Consider the following 25,543-nt stretch of genomic DNA (forward strand, 5'->3'; position numbering starts at 1 on the left):
TCCGTCGTGACGACAATCCACTCCGGGGTCACCAGAGGCATTCCTGCAGACAACTTGTCTGTCTGCATCCACCAGCTCAGCGCCTTGCGCACTGTTGGGTCCAAGGGAAGGCGCACAGCATAATCCTCCGACATCGGAGTCCAGCGCTGCAGCAGAGAGAGTTGTAGTGGTCTCATATGAGCCCTGGCCCAGGGCACTACTTCCATCGTGGCCGTCATAGAGCCCAACAGCTGCACATAGTCCCAAGCCCGAAGAGGAGAGGCTACTAGGAACTGGTCCACCTGAGCCTGAAGTTTGACAATCCGATTGTCTGGCAGGAACACTCTGCCCACTTGGGTGTCGAATCGAACTCCCAGATACTCCAGGGACTGAGTGGGGCGCAGCTGGCTCTTCTCCCAGTTGATGATCCACCCCAGGGAGCTCAAAAGAGCAACCACCCGGTCCACAGCTTTGCCGCACTCTGCCTAAGAGGGGGCTCGGATCAACCAGTCGTCCAGATAAGGATGGACTTGTACTCCTTCCTTTTGCAGGAAGGCCGCGATGACCACCATTACTTTGGAGAAGGTCCGCGGAGCAGTAGCCAACCCGAAAGGGAGGGCTCTGAACTGGAAGTGTCGGCCCAGGACTGCAAAACGCGGAAAGCGTTGATGAGGAGGCCAGATGGGAAAATGCAGGTACGCTTCCTTGATGTCCAAGGAAGCCAAGAACTCTCCTGCCTTCACTGCCGCTATAACAGAGCGGAGAGTCTCCATGCGAAAGTGCCGCACTTTCAAGGCCCGATTGACCCCTTTGAGGTCGAGGATAGGCCGGACAGAACCTCCTTTCTTTGGTACCACAAAGTAAATGGAGTAACGTCCCTTGCCAAGCTGATTTTCTGGCACCGGAACGACCGCACCCAGGCGGATCAGGTTGTCCAAGGTCTGCTGCACTGCCACAGCTTTGACCGGAGACTTGCAGGGAGAGAGTACAAACCCGTCTCTTAAGGGTCGGCAGAACTCTAACTTGTAGCCGTCTCTGATGACTTCCAGCACCCAAGCGTCTGAAGTTACTCTGGTCCACTCGCCCAGAAACGAGGACAGGCGTCCTCCAATCTGCATTGGGCCATGGACCAGGACCCCGTCATTGGGTACGAGACCCTGGGGGAGGACCGGAGGGTGTACCTCCGGGACGGCGGTCTCTGCGAAAGGAATGCTGCTTGGGGGAGAAGTTCCTTTTGAAGGAAGAGGGGGCAGAGGAGCCCGACTTGCCCGGGCGGTACCGACGGGCTTCCTGAAACTGTCCTCTGGAGATACCGGGGCAAGCACTGGCCCGAGCCCTGACCTCTGGTAACTTCTTGCCCTTAGACGTGCCGAGATCGGTCACGATTTTGTCCAGCTCGACCCCAAAGAGCAGCTTGCCTTTAAAAGGCAACTTAGCCAGGCGGGACTTAGAGGCGTGGTCCGCAGACCAATGTTTCAGCCAAAGCCACCGCCGCGCAGAGACTGTCTGAGCCATGCCTTTAGCCGAGGCTCTCAAGACATCATACAGTAAGTCTGCCAAATAAGCCAAGCCCGATTCCAGGGCCGGCCAGTCAGCCCTCAAGGAAGGATCCGAGGGGGAAGCCCGCTGCACCATCGTCAGGCACGCCCTGGCCACATAGGAGCCGCAAACTGAGGCCTGCAAACTAAAGGCAGCCGCCTCGAAGGACGACCTTAAAGCCGCTTCCAATCTTCTGTCTTGGGCGTCCTTTAGTGCCGTGCCACCTTCCACCGGCAACGCCGTTTTCTTAGTCACCGCAGTGATTAAAGAATCCACGGTAGGCCAAATAAAGGCCTCACGTTCACTTTCAGGCAAAGGATAGAGGCGGGACATAGCCCTAGCCATTTTGAGGCTCGTTTCCGGGACATCCCATTGAGCCGAAATTAAGGTGTGCATGGCATCATGCACGTGGAAGGTTCTAGGCGGGCGCTTCGTCCCCAGCATAATGGCAGAGCCAACAGGGGCTGAGGGAGAGACGTCCTCTGGCGAGGAAATCTTCAAAATGCTCATGGCCTGCAGTAACAGGTTGGGCAAATCCTCTGAGCGAAAGATCCGCGCTGCAGAGGGGTCATCCGCTCCATCCGAGCGGGAATCCGTCTCCTCCAAGGAATCCCCAAAGGACCATTGGGAGAACTCAGATACGCTGCCCTCATCTACATCAGAGGAAACAGCGTCCTCTAAGGCCTGGGAATCCACCCGAGGGCGTTTACTTCCGGGGGCCTCAACCCCGTTATCGGACAAGGGAGAAGGGGCAGCGTTTTGCATAAGGAAGGCCTGATGCAGCAGCAAAATAAACTCGGGGGAGAAACCCCCCAGACTGTGAATTTCAGCAGCCTGGGCCACAGCCCTAGACGCACCCTCAACCGGCGCTCGCAAGAGCGGGGGAGCAACATGCTGCGCATCCAAGATGGCGTCCGGCGCGACACTCCGCGAAGGATCCGTGCGGGAAGAACGGCGCTTAACTTTAGCCGCTTTTTTGCCGTCGCCCAAATCAAGGGCGGCCATGGCATGAACGTCTCCCTGCTCAAGGTCGGCCCAAGAAGAAGCCGTCCGAGCAGAGTGGCCGGCCAAGATGGCGGAAGCGAGCAGCGGGGGATGGGCGTTTATGGCGGGAAAAAACGCCGCACCGGAGGAAGACCCAGGACACTGACCGGCCTCCAAACTGACACCCAACAAGGGCGAATCAGACTTTAAAACCCCCGCATCCCCGCTAGAAGCGCACACGCGGTCCGGGGAGCGATTCTTCGCGCCCTCGCCCTCCGACGCCATAGGCCACGTGGAGATCAATCGGGGAACCCCCTGCCCGCTATAAAAAGGTAAAAATTACCTGTTTCTCGCTCCGAGCTGTAACGACCTGGTGTCCCAGTGAGTAGCTGCAATAAACGTTTAAATAAACGTCGAAATAAACGCCCTTAAGGACGTCCAAAAATTTTTTTTTTTTTTTTTTAACGGAGCAAGCGGGAGGGGGGAGAAAAGGAGGGACCTGGCGCCACCAGGTTTGCACTTGCTCAAGAAGAGCCCTCAACCCCAGGCACTCAACAAAACCTAAAAATTAGGCTTGGAGGCCTAGCCAGAGCTGCTGCTGTGTGTGACCACCACCTGCTGAGATAGAGAACATACTGAGGAGTTTCCGGCAGCACATGACCACATATAGGGAGGCAAAAGCTTTGCTCTCTATCTCCACCTGCTGGTAGATGGACACAACCCACCAGTCTATGGATTGATCAGCATGATGATATGGAAGGGCTAATAATCTTAACCATCTGCCTAATTGCTCATGCCTATATTGCTGTAGCGCCTCAACAGTGCACACTGTGCTAAGGAGACCTTTAATTGCTCTCTATCCCTTCTTCTCCATATTCCCCATAGCCAAGCCTGCCCTGTCTATCACCTATTCTAGACAACCTGCAGCCACCACAACCACCATCCCCCTCTCCTTCCCAGATATATCTGACTGCAAACTAAAGACCTCTCTCTATTCTGTGGTCAATCTTGCCACATTTCCTTCAGAGCTTGGTGCAAATATCCTCTGCAAGTTAACTGTCCTCTCCTTTTTTGCTTTTTATCATCCAGGTACAGTAGATGGGTATAAAAACTCACATGCCTATGTTCAAACCTGTTTTTACTTAAACTTGGTCTTCCTCTTTTGCTCTTACTACCTTCTTCTCTGTGTCCCTAGCATGTTTGAATTCTTTCCGCTTTGTTGTCCACCACATCTGCTGGTAGGCTATTCCAGGCATTAACTATATTTTCAATAAAGTAGCATTTTCTCTGAGCCTCCCTTCATACAATTTCCTATCATGCCTTGCCTTAGAGCTTTTGAAAAATGCTACCTTCTTGTACTTTATTGAAGTCTTCTAGATATTTGAATGTTTCTATAATATCCATCCTTTTTAAGCATATCAAACCAACTAATTATATGTACTTTCAACCTATCACATAATGTTCCTTTTACAATATTTATTAAATATCTCATTCAGACACATCAAATCTCATGTTTCTTCATACAAATTTAAACAGCAAATCATCAAAGCTCAATTGTATAGGATCAACCCAGGATATGCTCAGTCTCAAAAAGTCCGTTTGTAGTCACCGTACAACAGTCACTTCTGCTTAGTCCTTCTTATTGATATCCCAGGTACATAATCAACTATCCAATCAATGAAAATTCAAAAGATGAAAAGCACAGCGTTCAAAGATGAAAAATCGATGCGCACAAATTGAAGACACTGATGTTCCACTGCTATTTTGATCTCAAACTCCATCAGATGTGGAATCTTCACAGCTTTTAACTTTACATGGAGATCATTCAGGATTTGACTTGCTCCTTTCATTCATCATCCAGTCATCAATCAGGTCTCAACACAGGCCATGTTTCCTTATTACTTCTTCAGGAGACCTTTCACAAATAGTATCAACAATTATTCCCCTTCTTATACATTCAACATTGAGCCACACAAAAAACACTACCAAGAAGATGTTCCACTCAATGTGGAAATTAAAAAGAGTAAGACCTTTCTTCCCAAGGACTGTTTTCCGTAACCTGGTACAATCAATGGTGCTCAGTCATCTAGATTACTGCAACGCAATCTACACCGGCTGTAAAGTGCAGATAATCAAGAAACTTCAAACAGCACAGAACACTGCAGCTAAACTCATATTCGGCAAAACAAAATATGAAAGTGCTAAGCCCCTACGAGAAAAACTACACTGGCTCCCAATTAAAGAATGCATCATATCCAAAATTTGCTCCCTAGTTCACAAAATCATGCACGGAGATGCACCAGCCTACATGTCAGACCTGATAGACCTACCACCCAGGAATGCCAAAAGATCATCCCGCACATTCCTAGATCTATACTTCCCTAACTGCAAAGGTCTAAAATACAAATTAATACATGCGTCAAACTTTACCTACTTGAGTGCAGTTATGGAACAACTACCGCGCAACTTAAAAAAGATCTACGAACTAACGCACTTCCGCAAACTACTGAAGACCTATCTCTTTAACAAGGCATACCACAAAGATAATCCAATGTGAATATACACAACTCCTCCACACATATTCAGAATTGTCTTATAGTATCTACTTGTTATACTACTATCATGTTTTTCTTTTTCATTATCATGTTACCCAAGATCCTTCTGTAACACTAAATATATTTCCACCACTCATGATGTACTGTAAGCCACACTGAGCCTGCAAAGAGGTGGGAAAATGTGGGATACAAATGCAATAAATAAATAAACATTATGTGATATGTTGAAAGTACATATAATTAGTTGGTTTGATATGTAGATGATAGTGTGACTAATTAGGGCCAAATATAGCCCTTGTATTTACAATAGATCATCCTTTTTTAAGAGTACATCTTGAGTTCATTAGATTTCTCTGTATGTGTCTATTTCAAGTCACAGCATTTTGGAACTCTTCCCAGCCTTACAATATCCTTATGGTGGTAAGGCCTCTAGAAACAGACACTGTATTCAGGTGGTATTTCACTAGTAACTTATAAAAGAGCAAATGAAACCTCATTCTCCCTGATGAATATACACTTCATTACGCACTTAAAGCATGCTGTTAGGTTTCTTGTGTTATTAAACTAACAGCATTCAAGTTCTCAGTGGTACTTTTTATATATCATTTTTAAATTTTTTAATATGCAATAATCTATATAAATAATTCTCACCTCCAACATTCAGTGAAGCACTGAATCTACTGTTCCTAGGCTAGGCTGTCAGCACCACTCACCCTCCTAGGCTGTCAACACCACTCACCCTCACTCATAGACCTGCCCTCAGCCACGCCCCTTCCGGACATAATTCACAACTCCAACGTTCTAATGAAGCCAAATCGCAAATCTCCAACTTCCATCATGGTGTAGATCAGTGTTCCACCATGACTGTGTTCCCCACCCTCGCGTCACAATGTCATGACGTCGAGGGCGGAGCACTGACACTTAGCGAGTAGAATCACTCACCCAGGAGATTAGTATTCTGACGCCCATGCTCCTGCTCCAGGTATGTGCTTCCTGCATAACAAACGCGCTCCCACCAAACAACTAACCACTATCCCGTCTCCGGCACATCGAACACGCTGCCTACAACTTCAAACCCCCCCCCCCCCCCAACCAAAAATCAAAAGGCAGCCTTCACCATAAACGGCCACATACCGAAAACACATCAAGGGCGGAAGGTACAATGACAGGAGGCAGAGGAACGGAACGCCAAAAGCAGACCCCTCCGAGCCACAACCCCCACCCCCACCCTCTCAAACGGAACCACACAACAGACACTGAATTCACCTTCAACTAAGCTGTCCAGTGCAGGGAAATCGAAGGGGAGACTAACATTAATGGAAATGGCGGAAGGCTGACAAAAAAAAAAAAAAACCACTGAAGCCTTACAAACAAGCACTGTTCCTGTCTGCCACGATCTCTCACTCTTTCAAACATACTCACTTATTTTATTTATTTTTATTTTTGTTACATTTGTACCCCACGCTTTCCCACTCATGGCAGGCTCAATGTGGCTTACATGGGGCAATGGAGGGTTAAGTGACTTGCCCAGAGTCACAAGGAGCTCCCTGTGCCTGAGGTGGGAATCGAATTCAGTTCCTCAGCTCCCCAGGACTAAAGTCCACCACCCTAACCACTAGGCCACTCCTCTGCTCCAGACATATGTGGGTGCCTGCCACACTCTCTGACTCTTTCAAAAATACATACTTACACTCACTCTCACACATACTGTGTCACTGCCCCACATACAGAAAAAAAATACCCTATCACACATCACAGACACACACTCAAAACACAATTACTATTGAACCCTTACAAAAATACACTGCTGCTGCCTGCCACGCTCTCTCACTCTTTCAAAAACACTCCCTTACACTCACTGTCAAACTCTCTAACTCTACAAAAAATACACAATTACACTCACTCTCTGACAGTGTCACTGCCCCCCCACACACTCATGCACGCTCACAGTTCCCCACCCCCGCCACCCCCTCCTGTGACTCTCACACCCATACACAATTACTGTCTCACAGACACACACATACTAATGCTTGCTAGCACCCGTTTCATTGGTTTCGGAAACGGGCATTTTTTACTAGTTATATAATATTTTCATCTTTTTCTTTTTAACTTGTTGTATCTCACCTTGAATTCCCATGCAAAAGGTGTTTAATAAAGTGATTTAATATTTTATTCCACAAGAGGTGGCAGTCAAAAATACATTCAAACATTAACAATAGTTAGTTTTGACACAGAACCCCAAGCTTAGAAGTACAACGATTAATGTTGAGGGAGAAGGCTTTTTCTCAATTCTGACAAAGCAACATAAAATCCATTTTGCTGGCAAAATAGAAAAACTAAGGAAAAACTAAGGAAAAAAATATCTGAAAGCGGTGGTCAAGGCTTGCACTTGTATTGATACCAAAATTTTTAAAGTTTGCCCTAACTAGTGACCACTCCTGTTTTAGCCAATTAGAAATTCAAATTTTATCTGACAAGGACGGGATAATTTCTGCAACCTTCTCAAAAATACTTTAACTTAGTCCAATAATAATGTATCACCTATAACTTCTTTGTGGACTTTTTTTCCCAAATTAAAAAATAAATACTTCTCTTCTCTTTGTCTTTTGTAAACAACTATGTTAGGCAACGAGAAGACAAAAATATCTACTTTGTTAATTTAAGGCTGTAAATGTTTTGATTGTTGTCACAATAATGCCCCACTCCCTCGCCATAAAAGTGTCAATGAAAACTCAAGCTACAATTAGCTGAGGCTTTCATTCTCCATCATATTACCACTAAAGAAATGAAAATAGATAATTTGACACAGACTTTGGAACTGACCGAAAAGCTAGGTATGAACAACAGGATGGATCTAGAGGAAAGGTTGGATTCTGATAAGACTGCAGAAGCCACAGACTCTGGCCTGTTAAAGGAGAAATTAAGATAGCCCAGGCTGAAAGGACTCAGAACATTGCAAGACCCAGGATGCAGAAAACTATCTAGGTGATTAAAAATATGGGCAACTCTAGAAAAACATCTAGGCATAAAATACCTAATTTCAGAGACAGCTGCTTATATAAAGTAAAAGGAAGCTGGGCCAACTGGTCACCATTCACTATCCTATACAAAAACTATTGAATATTTTGTGTTACTGGTGTCTCGTGAAATGTCCAGGACAGAGGATGTCACTTTTACAGAACAGATCTGGAAGGTCTGATTTTTGGTGGTCTCCAAAGTTGAATAGTGCCCATTTTCCTATCGATATCAATCAACATACATAGGTTACAAACACAAAAAAGCTCACCGCTTTGGAAAACTTTTCCGACAGCTGGCATTTGGATCCAAAGTTTTTAGGCTGCAAAGTCATGTTTTCCTTTGTCTGAGAATCAAAGGTAGGATTTTCAATCAAACTGTTTATAAAAACCCAAAGATGATTTTTCACCTGTAGAGAACACAAAAATAGAGGTATTACAGGCACCGACACTTTTTTTTTAAATTTACCTACTGAACTAAATTAACTTACCTGAAATGGCTTTACTGATACACCAGCTTTATTCTTCTTCTTCACCACTTCTATCAATTTTGCAACAATCTGATCCACCACATAATCAACATGCCTACCACCCTTCAAAAAATAAATAGGCACAAAAATTATCCATGGACATTATGGGATCATTCAAATTTATATTTCACCATACAATATGAATATGAACAGGTGTGGGAAAAACATTAGCCATAAATGTACCCATATGTATACAAACAATAGCTATAGCAGCATTATAGTAATGAGTAGTAGGTAGGAGGAGTAATGTACACACAGATGCATACATATGCTTTATACTTTTGAGGATATACATCTATTTCTATTGTCAGGGATGTAAAATTGCAGGCACCACTAAAAATTAGCATCTAGTACTTGGCAAAAATAAAACAAAAAAAAACTCTATTGCTTAAAATCTCTTTCTGAATATTGTGACAAAGCAATGTACATATAAATAAATAATAATCCAACATATTACTGAAGGAAAATACCAGCAAAAATATTACAGAAGAAAAACAAATATTGAAAAGTGCTTTGATGACATGGCATAAAGACAACAATCAGCTTGCAACTCCCATACTCTTATACATTTACTGCCTTTTATCAAATCCTCAAAAAATATACATATGATGGGGGGGGGGGGGGGGGGGGGAAGGAGTAGAGATGGGCCACAGGTTTCCAAAAGAAAAGAAAAAAAAAAAAGGCAATGGAGAGACTACAGGTGAAAACACCAAAATATTTTATTAAAAATCCATGACCATAACATCCACCGAAATGTGTCCACTTAGTGATACAATAAAATCAAACAATATCAGTCCAATCATTGAGAATGTCCACTAGAGGATTGCAAACCTGTGGTCCATCCCTATTCTAATAGTTCTTTTTCAATAGATGTAGGGGTTTATACCCCCCCTCTTTTTTTTTGTTCTGGAAAAAATAATCACAAACAAAAAGCTTTTATAAAATAGGCATTTTCAAACTTTTTTTTTAATAGGTGTCCTATTACCCCTATCCTTTATTGTACACAATGATCAAGATCCTTTTCTTGGTGACTTCCAGGGCCAGCTCAGCCAATAAAATAATCTTTTATTTTATCTTAGGCAATTGTTTAAAGATAGCAAGATGGCAAAGAGCATCTGCAGTCATTGCAAAAAGTCTGAATAGCTACAAAAAGTTAAAAAAAAAAATATATATCAGTACATACTTTTTTTGCAGGAAGGATGGGCAATATTCAGTAATGCATTTCTTGAGGTAAATGGTTTTTGGAAAATTTTAATTTACATATATATATATATATATTTAAATGTATATCATCCAATTATACATTTTTAATGAATTATTCTGGGAGAGGTATGTCAGAGTGATTACAATTACTGAGTTTAAATATTAAAACGTACGTGTTGTCTAGGGATTTGAAAGTTAACTGTAGTGGGGCACAAGAAGGAAGGTTCACCTAAGCTACCCAATACGCTTGCACCAGTCCTGGTGGCTCCCTACATGGAACTCAACTTTAAACACCTATAATTAGGATTTTTTTCCCTATATTCATTACTTTACACTTCTCTATATTAAATTTCATCTGTCATTCAGATGCCCACTCTCTGTCTTATCAAATCCTCTTGCTGTCCCTCACAATGGAATAGCTGTCATATGCAAATTTAATCACCTCATTCATTCTTTTCTCTAGAACATTTGCAAAAAAAAATATATAAAAACTAACCTGAAAATGGTGGTCAGTACAGATCCTTGAGGCATTTCACTACTTACCCTGCTCTCCTGCAAACACTTTTTTTTTTTTTTGAAACCTGTGGCCCATCTCTATTCTCTATTTCCCATCTTTGAATCAGTCCCCAACCCCCTATCCGATGACTAATTTTCCCTGGAGTCTCTCATGAGAATCTGTCAAATACCTTCTGAAAGTCTAGATCGAAGAAAATACTATTTCATGGAAAGGGTGATGAATGCCTGGAATGGCCTCCCGGTGGAGGTAGTGAAGACGAAGATTGTATCGGAATTTAAGAAAGCATGGGACAGATACATGGAGGGGCATAATCAAACGGGGCGCCCAAGTTTTCCTCAGGATGTCCTGGCGAAGGGGCGAGGAAACCCATATTATCGAAAAGATGGGCAGTCATCTTTTGTTTCGATAATACGGTCAGGGACGCCCAAATCTCAACATTTAGGCCGTCCTTAGAGATGGTCGTCCCCGATTTTCACTGATAATGGAAACTGAGGACGCCCATCTCACAAACGACCAAATCCAAGCCATTTGGTCAAGGGAGGAGCCAGCATTCACAGTGCACTGGTCCCCCTCACATGCCAGGGCACCCTAGGGGGCACTGCAGTGGACTTCAGAAAAAGCTCCCAGGTGCATAGCTCCCTTACCTTGTGTGCGGAGCCCCCCAAACCCCCCCAAAACTGTACACCACTACCATAGCCCTTAGGGATGAAGGGGGGCACCTACATGTGGGTTTAGTGGGTTTGCGGAGGGTTTTGGAGGGCTCACATTTACCACCACAAGTATAACAGGTGGGGGTGGGGGGGCTGGGCCTGGGTCCGCCTGCCTGAAATGCACTGCAGTACCCACTAAAACGGCTCCTGGGACCTGCATACTGCTGTCATGGAGCTGGGTATGATATATGAGGCTGGCATAGAGGCTGGAAAAAAATTTTTTTTTTTTTAATTTTTTTGAGGGTGGGAGGGGGTTAGTGACCACTGGGGGAGTAAGGGGAGGTCATCTCCGATTCCTTCCGGTGGTCATCTGGTCATTTAGGGCACATTTTTGTGGCTTGGTCGTAAAAAAAAAAAAAAAAAGAAAAGGACCAAGTCGACAAGTGTTCGTCAGGGACGCCCTTCTTTTTTCCATTATCGGCCGAGGATGCCCATGTGTTAAGCACGCCCCAGACCTGCCTTCGCTATGCTTCCGACATACACCCGTAAATTTTGGTCGTCCCCGCGACGGAAAGCAGTTGAGGACGCCCAAAATCAGCTTTCCATTATGCCGATTTGGGCGACCCTGGGAGGACACCTCTCTCCCGATTTGTGTTGAAAGATGGGCGCCCTTCTCTTTTGAAAATAAGCCTGATGGGATCCCTTAGGAAAAGGAGGAGGTAGTGGTTATTGAGGAAGGGCAGATATTAAGCCCCATTTCACATAGGACATTGAAGGAATTCAGACATCCAGGTCAGGGACATGCTCACAATTCCCACTCAATATTGGCTCTGCCATCATTAAGCTGTGTCTATTTATATAGCCAGTTAATTTTTCAGAATAGCTTCTACCATTTTCTTAGCACCGATGAAAAGCTCAATGGTCTGTGGCCTCCCGGATCAGCTCTGGGAGTCCTTTCTAAAGACTGGCACTGCTTTGGGCACCTTCCAATCCTCAGGTACTACAGCGAACTTTAATGGTATATCACAGATTAAAAGCAACAATTCTGTAATTTCATTTATAAAGTCTTTTAGAACAGCATGTACACCATCTCATGCTAGCAATTTTTTTTTTTTAGTTTGTTTACTCTATTACATCTTTCAGGGCCTTTAAGTCATCACTATCAAAGAGTGTTCCCAGTGAGAGTATATCCTAGAAATCCTTTCATAACGGCCAAAATAAAGAATTAATTTTGTTTTTTTCTGTTATGGCCTATTCCTTCCGAATGCCCCTTTTACACCTTGATCATTTAATAGTCCAACTCCCTCAAAGGATTTTTGTTTCTAAAACCTTTTAGGTCCCTCTGAGCATATACTGCAGTTCCAGCATCTCCAAATAGCATGCCTTATTTCTGTAATTGAGTTAGAAAGCTATTATAGCTATTTAGGTGGCTATCACCACAACCTGCACAAAATTTTGACTCAACCCTTGGAATGCCCTGGCCCCTCCTAAACTTGAACAGACGTATGAAGAAGAATTATCCACTTACATGCAGAAAATAAAAATAAAAAAAACACTTATGCAGTCAACATCTGATGTTAACCATATAAGTGCTTTTGAATATCAACCCATTAGTTTTAGCACTTACAAATCAATGAAAATGTTTGCTTTTCTAGCACACATTCACAATGTGTGCAGCAAATTTTACAATCTTTGCTGCAGAATCTATCCAGAAGCCACATGAGGAAACCACTGTCTCTATCATGAGCAATGGTCCCAAAAATGGATGTAGCTTTCAAGAAAAACAATGCACCCAACAGTGACAAAAAGAAATCTCAACACCTATCAGGCACAATTTGTGCTAACAATCACTTTTCTACACTTCACTGTGTGGTCAAATTATGCTACAAACCTTTCCATCTAATGTCACAATATATGACCATATGGCGTTAGAATGACAGCAGCAGGAATAGCAGAGTACATCTGAAGACAAAACCATAATGGGTTTCTGCCAGGTACTTGTGACCTGGCTCGGCCACTGTTGGAAACAGGATACTGTGCTAGATAAACCACTGGTCTGACCCAATATGGCTACTTTATGTTCTTATGTACTCTTTTACCCCTAAGTTAAGGGGCCAAAAGAACAGCAACACTGGTAGAACTGATAAGTTGAATCATTAGCACAGTGGTCTTCAGAAAAAGAATCACAGATAGAAAGGCTATTGTCTATTATATGTATAGTTCATTACCAAACTTTGAATCTCTATATAATCTTCCTAGAACAAACATTTTGGGGACAGTTTTCAAAAGTTAAAAAGCTGTTTAAAGCCCAAACCATTTTTTCCATAATGTTTTAAAGGTTTCACATAAACCATTTCAGACTTCTCACACCCTAAGAGACCTCAAATGTGTGTGAAAGCAATGCTGTTGTAGAGCTATTATCAACCAGAAAAATAAAAAGTGGTTGCAGTAGAAAGCATCCAGAGAGAAGAAGGATTGATCAGGCACCCAACTTGATGGAATTGCATGCTACTGGAACAGAACAGCTCTTCCAGATCGAACTTCCAAGTTGCCAAGTTCCAAAAATACTATTTTAGACCAGTTCTGGATTTCCACCAACCTTATTCTTGATGCATTACGGGACCTGGAGCATTGATTTCCATGGGTAGATTCAGGGACTACAAATACCACACTGCTTTGGTATGCAAGTTTAAAACTAGGATTGGCCAAAAGGTCTTCCTCTAAGAACTGGGTATATTGCAGATGTCAGAACTCAGTGTAAAGGTCAGGTCACTCATGGTCCTTCCTAGATGAAGGAAACGCCTCAGCTACTCAAGTATGAATGCACCTCTCGAGAAGAGGGGAGAGAGCATGCCCCTGGTCAATACTGAAGTCTATGGAAAATATTTGTTACAAGTGAGCAAAAGTATTCTTTCATCTCAACAAGCAACAAAAAGTCAAGTACACAAGTGGGCGAGTCCCAAGCTTAAGTTCTCCTATTTCTACTTATATTCTAAGTTATCCCGGAGCTGCCCACAAAATAAAAACAATATCACACAAACAGAATGGCCAGTACAGCTTGACCAAACACACTACCTTTACCTGTGAATGGATCCAATCACATGATGTAAACATATGAAATTAAAATTAAGTAACTGCTTTTTAACTTGTGACCAAGAAGGCAGATTTCAGAACAACCACAGTTATCTGTAATAGCTCTGATCTCATGAGATTTCATTTCAGACATCCAAGGAGTACCAGGTTGTTTATATCAACACTGGTTGCAAGAGGAAAGGCTAAAATGGCTTGGGCTCTTCAGCTTAGACAAGATATGATAGAGGTATATAAAATACTGAGTGGAGTGGAACGAGTAGACGTGAATCACTTGTTTACCCTTTCCAAAAATACTAGGACTGGGAGGCACGCAATGAAGCTACAAAGTAGTAAATTTAAAACGAAACTGAGAAAATATTTCTTCACTCAGAGCGTAATTAAACCCTGGCATTTGCTGCCGTAGAATGTGGTGAAAGCAGTTAGCTTAGCAGGGTTTTAAAAGGGTTTTAATAGCTTCCTAAAAGAAAAGTCCATAAGCCATTATTAAAATGGACTTGGGAAAATCCACTGCTTATTTCTGGGATATGCAGCATAAAATATATTGTACTATTTAGGGATCTTGCCAGGTACTTGTGAGCAGGATTGGCCACTGTTGGAAACAGGATACTGGGCTTGATGGACCTTCGGTTTGTCCCAGTATGGCAACACTTAGGTACTTATGTAACTTGCTAAAGTTTGTGTTTTCCAAGTCTGCTTGGATTGAATGGGACATACAGCTGTGTAGTTTGTTTTCAATTCTGTTCTTCTAAGGTAACAAACGATTTCATGTTTGCAGTTCAACATATGGAGGGCTCTCTCATGAGGTAACTGCCACTAGAAAGACGACTTCCCATGTGAAACACTAAAAAAACACCCACTCAGAACAGCAACTTCATAAAGAGAAGGAATTTAGGATTTAGCTCATACCTTTTCAGTGGTAGTTCAAGGAGAGTTATACTCAGGCATAGGAGGTATATTTTCCAATCCCCAAAGGGATTACAATCTGTCTATACAAGAGGAAATGGAGGTTAAGTTACTTGCCCAGCTCACAAGGCGCCACAGTAGGATATGAACCAGGCTTCCCAGATTTTCAGCTCCCTGCTCTAACCATAAGGGTACTCCTCCAGGATGTAGGGATACATTTAAAGCCCCACAGCACAAGAGGTTTCAAGATGGGTGATGCGAGATGAAGTTCCTACATAAATCTAGCAAGCAATGTACACCGGAAAGTCAGTTGCCCAACAATTCAAGTCTGATAACCCAAAAGAACAGTGCGATGCACTTTGAAATCCCACATGGTAGAGATGGTATAAAAGTAAAAATGACATAACAACACAGAATCCTTTATGATGATTTAGACAACTGATGATTTTAATCAATGCCCTCTGGACCAACTCCAACCTGTTCATATCCTTTAGAAAGTGCGGACATAAGTGTTGTCACACTGGGACAGATAGAAGTTCCATCAAGCCCAGCATCCTGTTTCCAACAGTGGCCAATCCAGGTTACAAGTACCTGGCAAGATCCCAAAACAGTACAATACATTTTATGCTGCTTATCCTAGAAATAAGCAGTGGATTTTTCCCCAAGTCCATTATGGAATTTTCTTTAAGGAAGCTATCCAAACCTCTTTTAAACCACACTAAACTAACTGCTTTACCACAATCACTAGCAAAGAATTCCAGAGTTTAATTACATGTTGAGAGAAGAAATATTTTCTAATATTTGTTTTAAATGTATTACTTTGTGGCTTCATTGCGTGTCCCCTAGTCTTAGGTATTTCTGTAAAGAGTAAACAAAAGATTCACATTAGACCCCTCGGTCGTCTTTTCTCCAAGCTGAAGAGACCTAGTTGCTTTAAGTTTTTCAAAGAGGGAAGTTGTCGCACCTCCTTTATCATTTTAGTTGCCATTCTCCGTACCTTTTCTAATGCAGTAAGAACATAAGAGTAGCCATACTGGGTCAGACCAATGGCCCATCTAGCCCAGAATATCCTGTTTCCTAACAGTGGCCAAGCCAGGTCACAAGTACATTGGAAGAAAACCAATAGTAGCAACATTTCATGCTACCAATTCTAGGGCAAGCAGTTGCTACCCCATGTCTCTCTCAATAGCAAACTATGGACTTTTCCTCCAGGACTTTTCCTCCAGGAACGTGTCCAAATCTTTTTCAAACCCACAAACACTAACTGCTGTTAACACATCCTCCGACAAAGAGCTCCATAGCATAATTATTTTTTGTGTGAAAAAATATTTCCTCCTATTTGTTTTAAAAGTATTTCTATGTAGCTTCCTTGCATGTTGACTAGTCTTTAAACTTTTGTAACGAGTAAAAAATCAATTTATTTCTACTCGCTCTGCAACACTCAGGATTTTCTAGAACTCAATCATATCTCCCCTCATCCACCACTTTTCCAAGTTGAAGAGCCCTATCCTCTTTTGCCTTTCCTCATACAAGAGGCGTTCCACCCCCTTTATAATTTTGGTTGCTCTTCTTTGAACCTTTTCTAATTCCACTATATCTTTTTTGAGATACAGTGACCAGAACTGCACACAATAATCAAGGTGCAGTAAACCATTAAGCGACACAGAGCTGTTATAATATTTTTGGTCTTATTCTCCATCCCTTTCCTAATTCCTAGCATCCTGTTTACTTTTTGGCCGCCGACACACACTGAGCAGAGTAAAAGATTTCAGCATATTATCTAAAACGACAACCAGATCTTTTTTCTTGAGTGCTGACCACCAAGGTGGACATTAGCATCAGGTAACTATGATTTGGATTATTCTTTCCAATGTGCATCACACCTTGCATTTGTCCACATTAAATTTCGTGTCATTTGGATGCCCAGTCTTCCAATTTCCTAAGGTAGTCCTGCAATATTTCACACTCTGAATAGTTTTCTATCATCTGCAAATTTGATCACCTCACTAGTCTTTCCGATCCATATATCATTTATAAATATGAAAAACAGCACTGGTCCCAGTAAAAATCGTTGCAGCACTCCACTATTCACCCGCCTCCATTGAGAGAAATGAACATTTAACCCTAACCTCTGTTTTCTATCCAATAACCAATTACTAATCCACACCAGAACCTTGCCTGCTATCCCATGACTCTCTAATTTTCTCAAAGAGTCTCTCATGACTAACTTTATCAAAAGCTTTATGAAGATCTAGATACACTACATCAAGCAGCTCACTTTTATCCACGTGTTTATTCATGCCTTCAAAGAAATGATGCAAATTAGTGAAGCAAGAATCTCCTGGGCTGAACTAATGCTGACTCTGTCCCATTAAACCAGGTTTGTCTATGTGTTCTGTAATTTTATTCTTTCTAATAGTTTCCACTATTTTGCCTGGCACAGACGTCAGGCTTACCAGTCTGTAATTTTCCGATCACCCCTAGAACCCTTTTTAAAAATCAGCGTCACATTGGCCACCCTCCAATCTTCAGGAACTACAGATGACTTTAACGACAGGCTATATATTACTAAAAGGAGATCAGCAATTTCATGTTTGAGTTCTTTGAGTACCCTCAGATGTATACCATACAGTCCAGGTGATTTACTACTCTTTAATTTGTCAATTTGGCTCAGTACATCTTCCAGGTTCAATGAGATTTCTCCGAGTTCATCAGCATCATCACCCTTGAAAACCAAACACAGAAGCAAAAAATTCTTTCAGTTTCTCCGTTATGGCCTTATCCTTCATAAGTGCCCCTTTTGCTCCTTCGTGATCTAATGGTCCCACGAACTCCCTCGCAGGTTTTCTGCTTCTGATGTATCTGAAAAGGTTGTTATTGTTTTAGCCTCTGCAGCAAGATTCTATTCATATTCTCTTTTAGCCTTATTTATTAATGCTTTGCATTGGACTTGACAGTGTTTATGTTTCTTATCTTCATTTGGGTCCTTTTTCTATTCTTTGAAGAACAATCTTTTGGCTGTAAAACCCTCTTTTAATTCACTTTTTAACCATGCTGTTGTTTTCTCTTCTTTCCACCTTTGCGAATACATGGAATGCATCTGGTCTGGGTTTCCAAACACTGTATTTTTGAATAACGTCCACGCCTGATTTAGTGTTGTAACCTTAGCAGCTGATCTTTTTAGTTTCTTTTTAACCATTTTCCTCATTTTATTACAGGCGCCCTTTCGAAAATTAAATGCAGCTACAATAGATTTCCTTTGCAGGTTCATCCACGATAGTAGCATAAACTTGATCATGTTATGATCACCGTTTCCCAGAGGATCCAACACCGCCACCTCTCGCACTATGCAATATATGCCAAAAAGGACCATATCCAAAATGGCTCCCCCTCTCATCGGTCCCTGGACCAGCTGCTCCAAGAAGCAGTCATTTATTACATCTAGAAATTTTCTCTCTGATACTCCCAGATGTAACTTTTATCCTGTCAATACTTAGTAAACATTTACTTGTCTGCCCGTTCTGTCCTGGAGGATGGTAGTACAGCCCTACAAAAATACTCCTTCCCTTCACACATGGAATTTCCATCCATAATGACAACACGCTGCAATCTGTTTCAGGTGGACTGCTTATTTTATTTGACTGAAAATTCCTCTTTAATATACAGCACAATCAACCCCCCTTCCAAACTGATCCTATCATTGTGATACAATGTGTACCCTGTTAACACAGTGTCCCATTAATTGTCCTCTTTCCACCAAGGTGCCTATTATATCTATCTCATCATTTAGTGCTATATACTCTAAGTCTCCCACCTTATTTTTTAGGCTTCTAGCATTTGTATACAGGCACTTCAAATTGTGTTTTTTCCTTTGATCTACAAGCTGCTTAGAAGTTCACGGGAATAATGTGCATCCTTTACCCTGCTCTCTCATTAAGCACACCTGGCTTACTTTGAGCATTGTTGAAACCTCTCTACTGAGATTCCCTAAATGTCCTGTTTCAATAGCATCCTTCAAAGATACTCCACACCGAACCATGCGCTCCTGGGCGACTGTTGGCTCCCCCCTCCCCCCCTCTTCATTCTAGTTTAAAAGCTGCTCTATTTCCTTTTTAAAAGATAGTACAAGTAGTCTGGTTTCATCCCAGTTAAGGTGGAGACCACACTTTCAGAACAGTCTCCCCCTTTCCCAGAATGTCACCCAGTTCCTAACAAATCTAAATCCCTCATCCCTACACCATCTTCTCAACCACATATTTAGACTTTGGAGCTCTTCTTGCCTTTTGGGTCCTGAGTGTAGAATGGGAAGCATCTCTAAAAACATTACCCTGGAGAATCTGGACTGCAGCTTTCCACCTAAGAGCTGAAATTTGGCTTCCACAACCTCCCTCCCACATATTCCTATGTCACTGGTACCCCCACATGTACCAAAACAGCCAGCTCCTCCAAGCACCATCTAAGATCCTATCTAGGTGACACGTGAGGTCCGCCACCTTTGCACCAGCCAAGCAAGTGACCAGGAGATCCTCACATTCACCAGCCACCCAGCTATCTAAATGCCTAATGATTCAATTACCAACCACAACAGTTGTCCTAAACCTCCCTGCCTGGGCAGAACTTCTTGGAGACATATCCTCGGTGCGAGAGGATACTGCATCCCCTGGTGTGCAGGTTCTGGCTAAAGAAGTACTTCCAACTTCAATAGGGTGATGCTCTTCTTCTAGGAGACTGCCCTCCTTCAAGGCAGCACATGGGCTGCCAGACTGGAGGTGGGACTTAACAACATTCTTGTAGGTCTCCTCTATGTACCTCGCTGTCTCCCTCAACTCCTCCAAGTCTGCTACTCTAGCCTCAAGAGAACAGACCTGTTCTCTGACAGCTAGGAAATCTTTGAATTGGGTATATACTATATATGTGATGACTAGAACTGCACATAGTATTCGAGGTACAGTCACATTATGGAGCGATACAAAGGCATTATAACATCCTCACTTTTGTTTTCCATTTCTTTCCTATTAACTAACATTGTATTGCTTTCTTAGCCGCCGCCGCAAAATGAGAAGAGGCTTTCAAGGTATCATCAACAATAACACCTAGATCCCTTTCCTGGTCAGTGACTCCTAATGAGGAACCTTGTATCACATAACTATAGTTCGGGTTCCTCTTTCCCACATGTATTACTTTGCACTTGGCCACATTAAACATCTGTCATTTGGATGCCCAGTCCCGTAAGGTCACCTTGTAATTTTTCACAATCCTCTTACGATCTAACAACTTTGAATAATTGTGTCATCAGCAAATTTAATTACCTCACTAGTTACTCCCATCTCTAGATCATTTACAAATATGTTAAAAAGCAGCGGTCCCAGCACAAACTCCTGGGGAACCTCACTATCTACCCTTCTCCGTTGAGAATACTAACCATTTAACCCTAATCTCTGTTTTCTATCTTTTATCCAGTTTTTAATCCACAATAGTACACTACCTCCTATCCCAAGACTTTCCAAATTCCTCTGGAGTCTTTCATGAGGTACTTTTCAAATGCCTTTTGAAAATCCAGATACACAACATCAACCGGCTCACCTTTATCCACATGTTTGTTCACCCCTTCAAAGACATGTAGATTGGTGAGGCAAGATTTCCCTTCAATAAATCCATGCTGGCTTTGTCTCATTAATCCATGCTTTTGAATATGCTCTGTAATTATGTTCTTTATAATAGTCTCTACCATAATTTCCTGGATCAACTCTGGAACCTTTTAAAAAAAAAAAAATCGCGTTATACTAGCCACCCTCCAATCTTTGGTACCATGAACATAAGAACATAAGAGTAGCCATACTGGGTCAGACCAATGGCCCATTCAGTCCAACATCTTGTTTTCTAAACAGTGTCCAAAGCCAGGTCACAAGTACCTGGCAGAAACCCAACTTGTGGCAACATTCCATACTACAAATTCCATGGCAAGCAGTTGCTTCCCATGTCTGTCTCAATAGCAGACCGTGGACATTTCAACCAAGAATTTGTCCAAACCCCTTCTAAACCCAGACACATCAACCTCTGTTATCACATCCTCCGGCAAAGAGTTACAGAGCTTAACTATTCGTTGAGTGAAAAAATATTTCCTCCTATTTGTTTTAAAAGTATTTCCATATAACTTCCTTGAGTGTCCCCTGGTCTTTGTACTTTTAGGAACACGTAAAAAAAATCAATTTACTTCTACTCGTTCTACACCACTCAGGATTTTGTGGAACTCAATCATATCTCCCCTCATCCATCTCTTTTCCAAGCTGAAGAGCCCTAACCTATTTAACCTTCCCTCATATGAGAGGAATTCCATCTCCTTTATCATTTTGGTCACTCTTCTTTGAACCTATTCTAATTGCACTATATCTTTTTTGAGATACGGCGACCAGAACTGAACACAGTACTCAAGGTGCGGTCGTACCATGGAGCGATACAAAGGCATTATAGTATTTTCTCTCTTATTCACCATCCCTTTCCTAATAATTCCTAGCATCCTGTTTGCTTTTTTTGGCCGTTGCTGCACACTGAGCAGAAGATTTCAGCTTATTACCTACACCACCACCAAGATCTTTTTCTTGACTCCAAAGTGGACACTAGTATCAGGTAACTATGATTCGGATTATGCTTTCCAATGTGCATCACTTTGCATTTGTTCACATTACATGTCATCTGCCATTTGGATGCTCAGTGTTCCAATTTCCTAAGGTATTCCTGCAATTATTTCATAGTCCGCATCTGTTTTAACAACCTTGAATAGTTTTGTATCATCTGCAAATTTGATCACCTCATTGTTCCGATCCCCATATCATTTATAAATATGTTACGTAGTACTGATCCCTGCAGCACTCCACTGTTCAACCTCCTGAATTGACAGAAATGATCATTTAGCCCTACCCTTCGTTTTCTATCCAATAACCAATTCCCTAATCCACAACAGAACCTTGCCTCCTATCCTATGACTAATTTTCTCAGGAATTTCTCATGAGGAAATTTATCAAAAGCTTTCTGAAAATCTAAATACACTACATCAACCAGCTCACCTTTATCAACATGTTTATTCTCACCTTCAAAGAAATGAAGCAAATTGGTGAAGCAAGACTTCCCTCGGCTGAACCCATGCCGATTCTGTCCCATTAAAACATTTGTTTACATGTTCTGTAATTTTATTTTTTATAATAGCTTCCATTATTTTGCCTGGCACCGATATCAGGCTTAACGGTCTATAATTTCTCAGATCACCCCTAGAACCCTTTTTAAAAATAGGCATCTCTTTGACCACCCTCCAATCTTCAGATACTATGGACGATTTTTAATGACACGTTACGCATTACTAACAGCAGATTTTAAAGATAAATTACATATTACTAATAGTTTTGCAAGTTCATTTTTCAATTCTATCAATAATCTGGGATGAATACCATCCGGTCCAGATTTCATTCAGTTTCCCTGATTCTTAAGCTTTGAATACCATTTCTGGCACCGGTATCTCTCCCAAATCATCTTTGGTATAGATCAAAGCAAAGAATTCATTTATCATCTCTGCTATGGCTTTGTTTTCCATGAGTGTCCCTTTCACCCCTCAGTCATCTAGCGGTCCAACTGATTCTTTTGCCAGCTTCTTGCCTTTAACCTAAAACAGTTTTTAATGTGTTTTTCCTTACAACGCAATCTTTTTTTCAAACTTCCTCTTTGCTTTCCTTATCAGTGCTTTGCATTTGAATCGCCATTCCTTATGCTGTTTCATTTTCAGTTGGTCTCTACAATTGTATGCACTATTCTAGATGAGGTCTCACCAGAGACTTACACAGTGGCATTATCACCTGCTTTTTCCTGCTGGTCATTCCTCTCAGTTATCCTAATATTGACTGGATAAATGTTAAATGAGGGAGTGCTAGGGAGATAAAATTTCTAGATGTAATAAATGACTGCTTCTTGGAGCAACAGGTCCAGGAAACGAAAGGGGGAACTATTTTTGATCTAATCCTTAGTGGAATGCAAGGCATAATACGAGAGGTAACAGTTTTAGATCCGCTGGGGAAGAGTGATCATAACATGATCAAATTTGAGCCGATATCTGGAGTAAAGTAACTAAGGAAATCAACTGTAGCAGCTTTTAATTTTCAAAAGGAAAACTGACAAAATGAGGAAAATTGTTAAAAAAAAAAAAAAAGCTGAAAGGGTCGTCCACAAAGGTTAGGGACTTTACATCAGGCATGGAGGGTGTTTAAAAATACCATTGTGGAAGCCCACACTTCATGTATTCTATTTATTAAAAGTGGAGAAAAGAGCAAATGACAGCCAGCATGGTTAAAAGTTGAGGGGAAAGAGGCTATTAAAGTCAAAAGAACATCCTTAAACAAATGGAAAAAGGATTCAAATGAAAAAAAGAAGAAGCAACACAAGCACTGTCAAACCACATGCACAGTACTGATAAGAAGGCTAAAAGAGAATATGAAGAAAAACTTGCAAAGGAGACAAGAACTCATAGCAACACTATTATCAGGTACAAGAGAATCTGTGCGACCATTAGATCCAGAAGGAGCAAAAGGGGCACTCAGGGAGGGAAAAGGTCACAGTGGAGAGATTGTATGCATTCTTTGCTTTGGTCTTTACAGAAGAAAATGTAAGAGATGTACCTATCAACCAGTGTTGTGCCAATCAGTCACCATACAAATGAATAAATCAACCTGAAGGAGAATGGGGGGAAAAGGTCTCGTAAGTCATCAGCTCGGCACTCCACTTATTCAAATTTGGAGGAGTCTCATTCAAACCCTTCGGAGACTGGTGTAATCATTGACCAAAATACTCCCCTCCATCTGAAAACATGTAACATGCAAAAAGCGTTGCTTAATTATTAAAACTATAATAAATAAGAATACTTTTTGCATGTTACACTTTTTAGGATGGACGGAAGTTTTTTGGTCAATGATTACACCAATTACCGAAGGCTTTCAATGAGGTTCCTCCAAACTCGAGTAAGTAGAGTGCCGACCTGGTAACTTATGAGACCTTTTCCCCCATTCTCCTCCTATATGTTGATTTATTTGTATGGTGACCGACTGGTCCAACACTGGTTCATATTGTTTTGACACAACTGGACCATAACCAAACCCTTTAAATTGTTCAGATAATAAGTATTCAGAGATGTACCTATACCAGAAATGGTTTTCAGGGGTGAAATGGAGGCACTGAAAGAAACAATCTCTGTGAACTTGGAAGATGCACTGTGCCAAACTGACATGTTAAAGAGTGATAAATCACTTGCACAGGACAGTACACCCCAGGGTATTGAAAGAACTCAAACATGAAACTGCTCATCTGCTGCTGCTAGTCATCTGAAACCTATCGTTAAAATCGTCCCTAGAACCTGAAGATTGGAGGGTGGCCAATGTGACACTGACTTTTAAAAAGGGTTCCAGGGATGATCCGAGAAATTACAGACAGATAAGTCCGACTTTAGTACCAAGCAAAATAGTGGAAACCAGGGCTTTTTTTTGAGGGGGTACTAAGTACCAGCACCTTTTCCATTGTCTGCTAAAATTGACTCATGGTCCCCAAGTTTTAAAGAAAGAGCTCAGGCTCTACACAGCAAATGCTGCCTTGTCATAGATTCTGTGACTGGTTGCAGGGGGCCTGGCTATTGTGGGGTGGGTCCCTCAGTAATTACACCACTCCTGAAGGTTGGCCTACCATTTGACTACTGGCACCTTTTTCACTAGAAAAAAGCTCTGGTGGAAACCAATACAAAGGATAAAATTACAGGACACGTACACCAACATGGTTTAATGGGACAGAATCAGCATGGATTCAGCCAAAGGTCTTCCCTCACCAATTTGCTTCATTTCTTTCAAGGTGTGAATAAACATGTGGATAAAGGTGAGCCAGTTGATTGAGTGTATCTAGATTTTCAGAAAACGTTTGACAAAATATGTCATGAGAAACTCCTGAGAAAAATTAAGGAATTATGAGATAGGAGGCAATGTCCTTCTGTGGATTAAAAATTGGTTATTGGACAGAAAAAAAAAAAGAGGGTAGGATTAAATGGCCATTCTTCTTAATGGAGAAGGATGAATAGTGTAGTGCGCAGGGATCTGTATTGGGACTGGTGATATTTAACATATTTATAAATGATCTGGAAATCAGAACGACGAGTGAGGTAATTAAATCTATAGACAAAAAAAAGTTGTCAAAACACATGTAGATTGTGAAAAATTGCATAAGACCTTAGGAAACGTGAAGACTGGTAATACAAATGGCAGATGAAATTTAATGTAGACAAAGGCAAAGTTACGAACATTGGGAAGAATAATCTGAATCACTGTTAGGATGCTAGAGTCAACTTTCAAAACTCAAGAAAAAGACCTAGGTATCATTGTAGACAATACAATGAAATCTTCTGCCCAGTGTGAAGCAGCAGCCAAAAAAGCAAACAGGATTCTAGGAATTAGGAAAGGTATGCAAAATAAGGCCAAAAATATTATAATCCCTCTGTATCGCTCAATGGTATGGCCTCACCCTGAGCATCAAGTTAAATTCTGGTCGCCGTATCAAA

The 25,543-nt window shown here is 41.8% G+C and overlaps 1 protein-coding gene across 1 annotated transcript in view; it reads right to left on the bottom strand.

Annotated features, from left to right (window-relative positions):
* Positions 1-25,543, bottom strand: part of TOP2B (DNA topoisomerase II beta) — a 507,457-nt gene that overhangs the window by 326,139 nt on the left and 155,775 nt on the right. The window contains 2 exon segments of the mRNA XM_030205679.1: positions 8,344-8,481; positions 8,563-8,664. Of these exon segments, the coding sequence (XP_030061539.1) occupies positions 8,344-8,481; positions 8,563-8,664 (240 nt within the window).

This window comes from Microcaecilia unicolor, chromosome 1, assembly GCF_901765095.1.
Source record: "Microcaecilia unicolor chromosome 1, aMicUni1.1, whole genome shotgun sequence".
NCBI classification, from domain to species: Eukaryota; Metazoa; Chordata; class Amphibia; order Gymnophiona; family Siphonopidae; genus Microcaecilia; species Microcaecilia unicolor.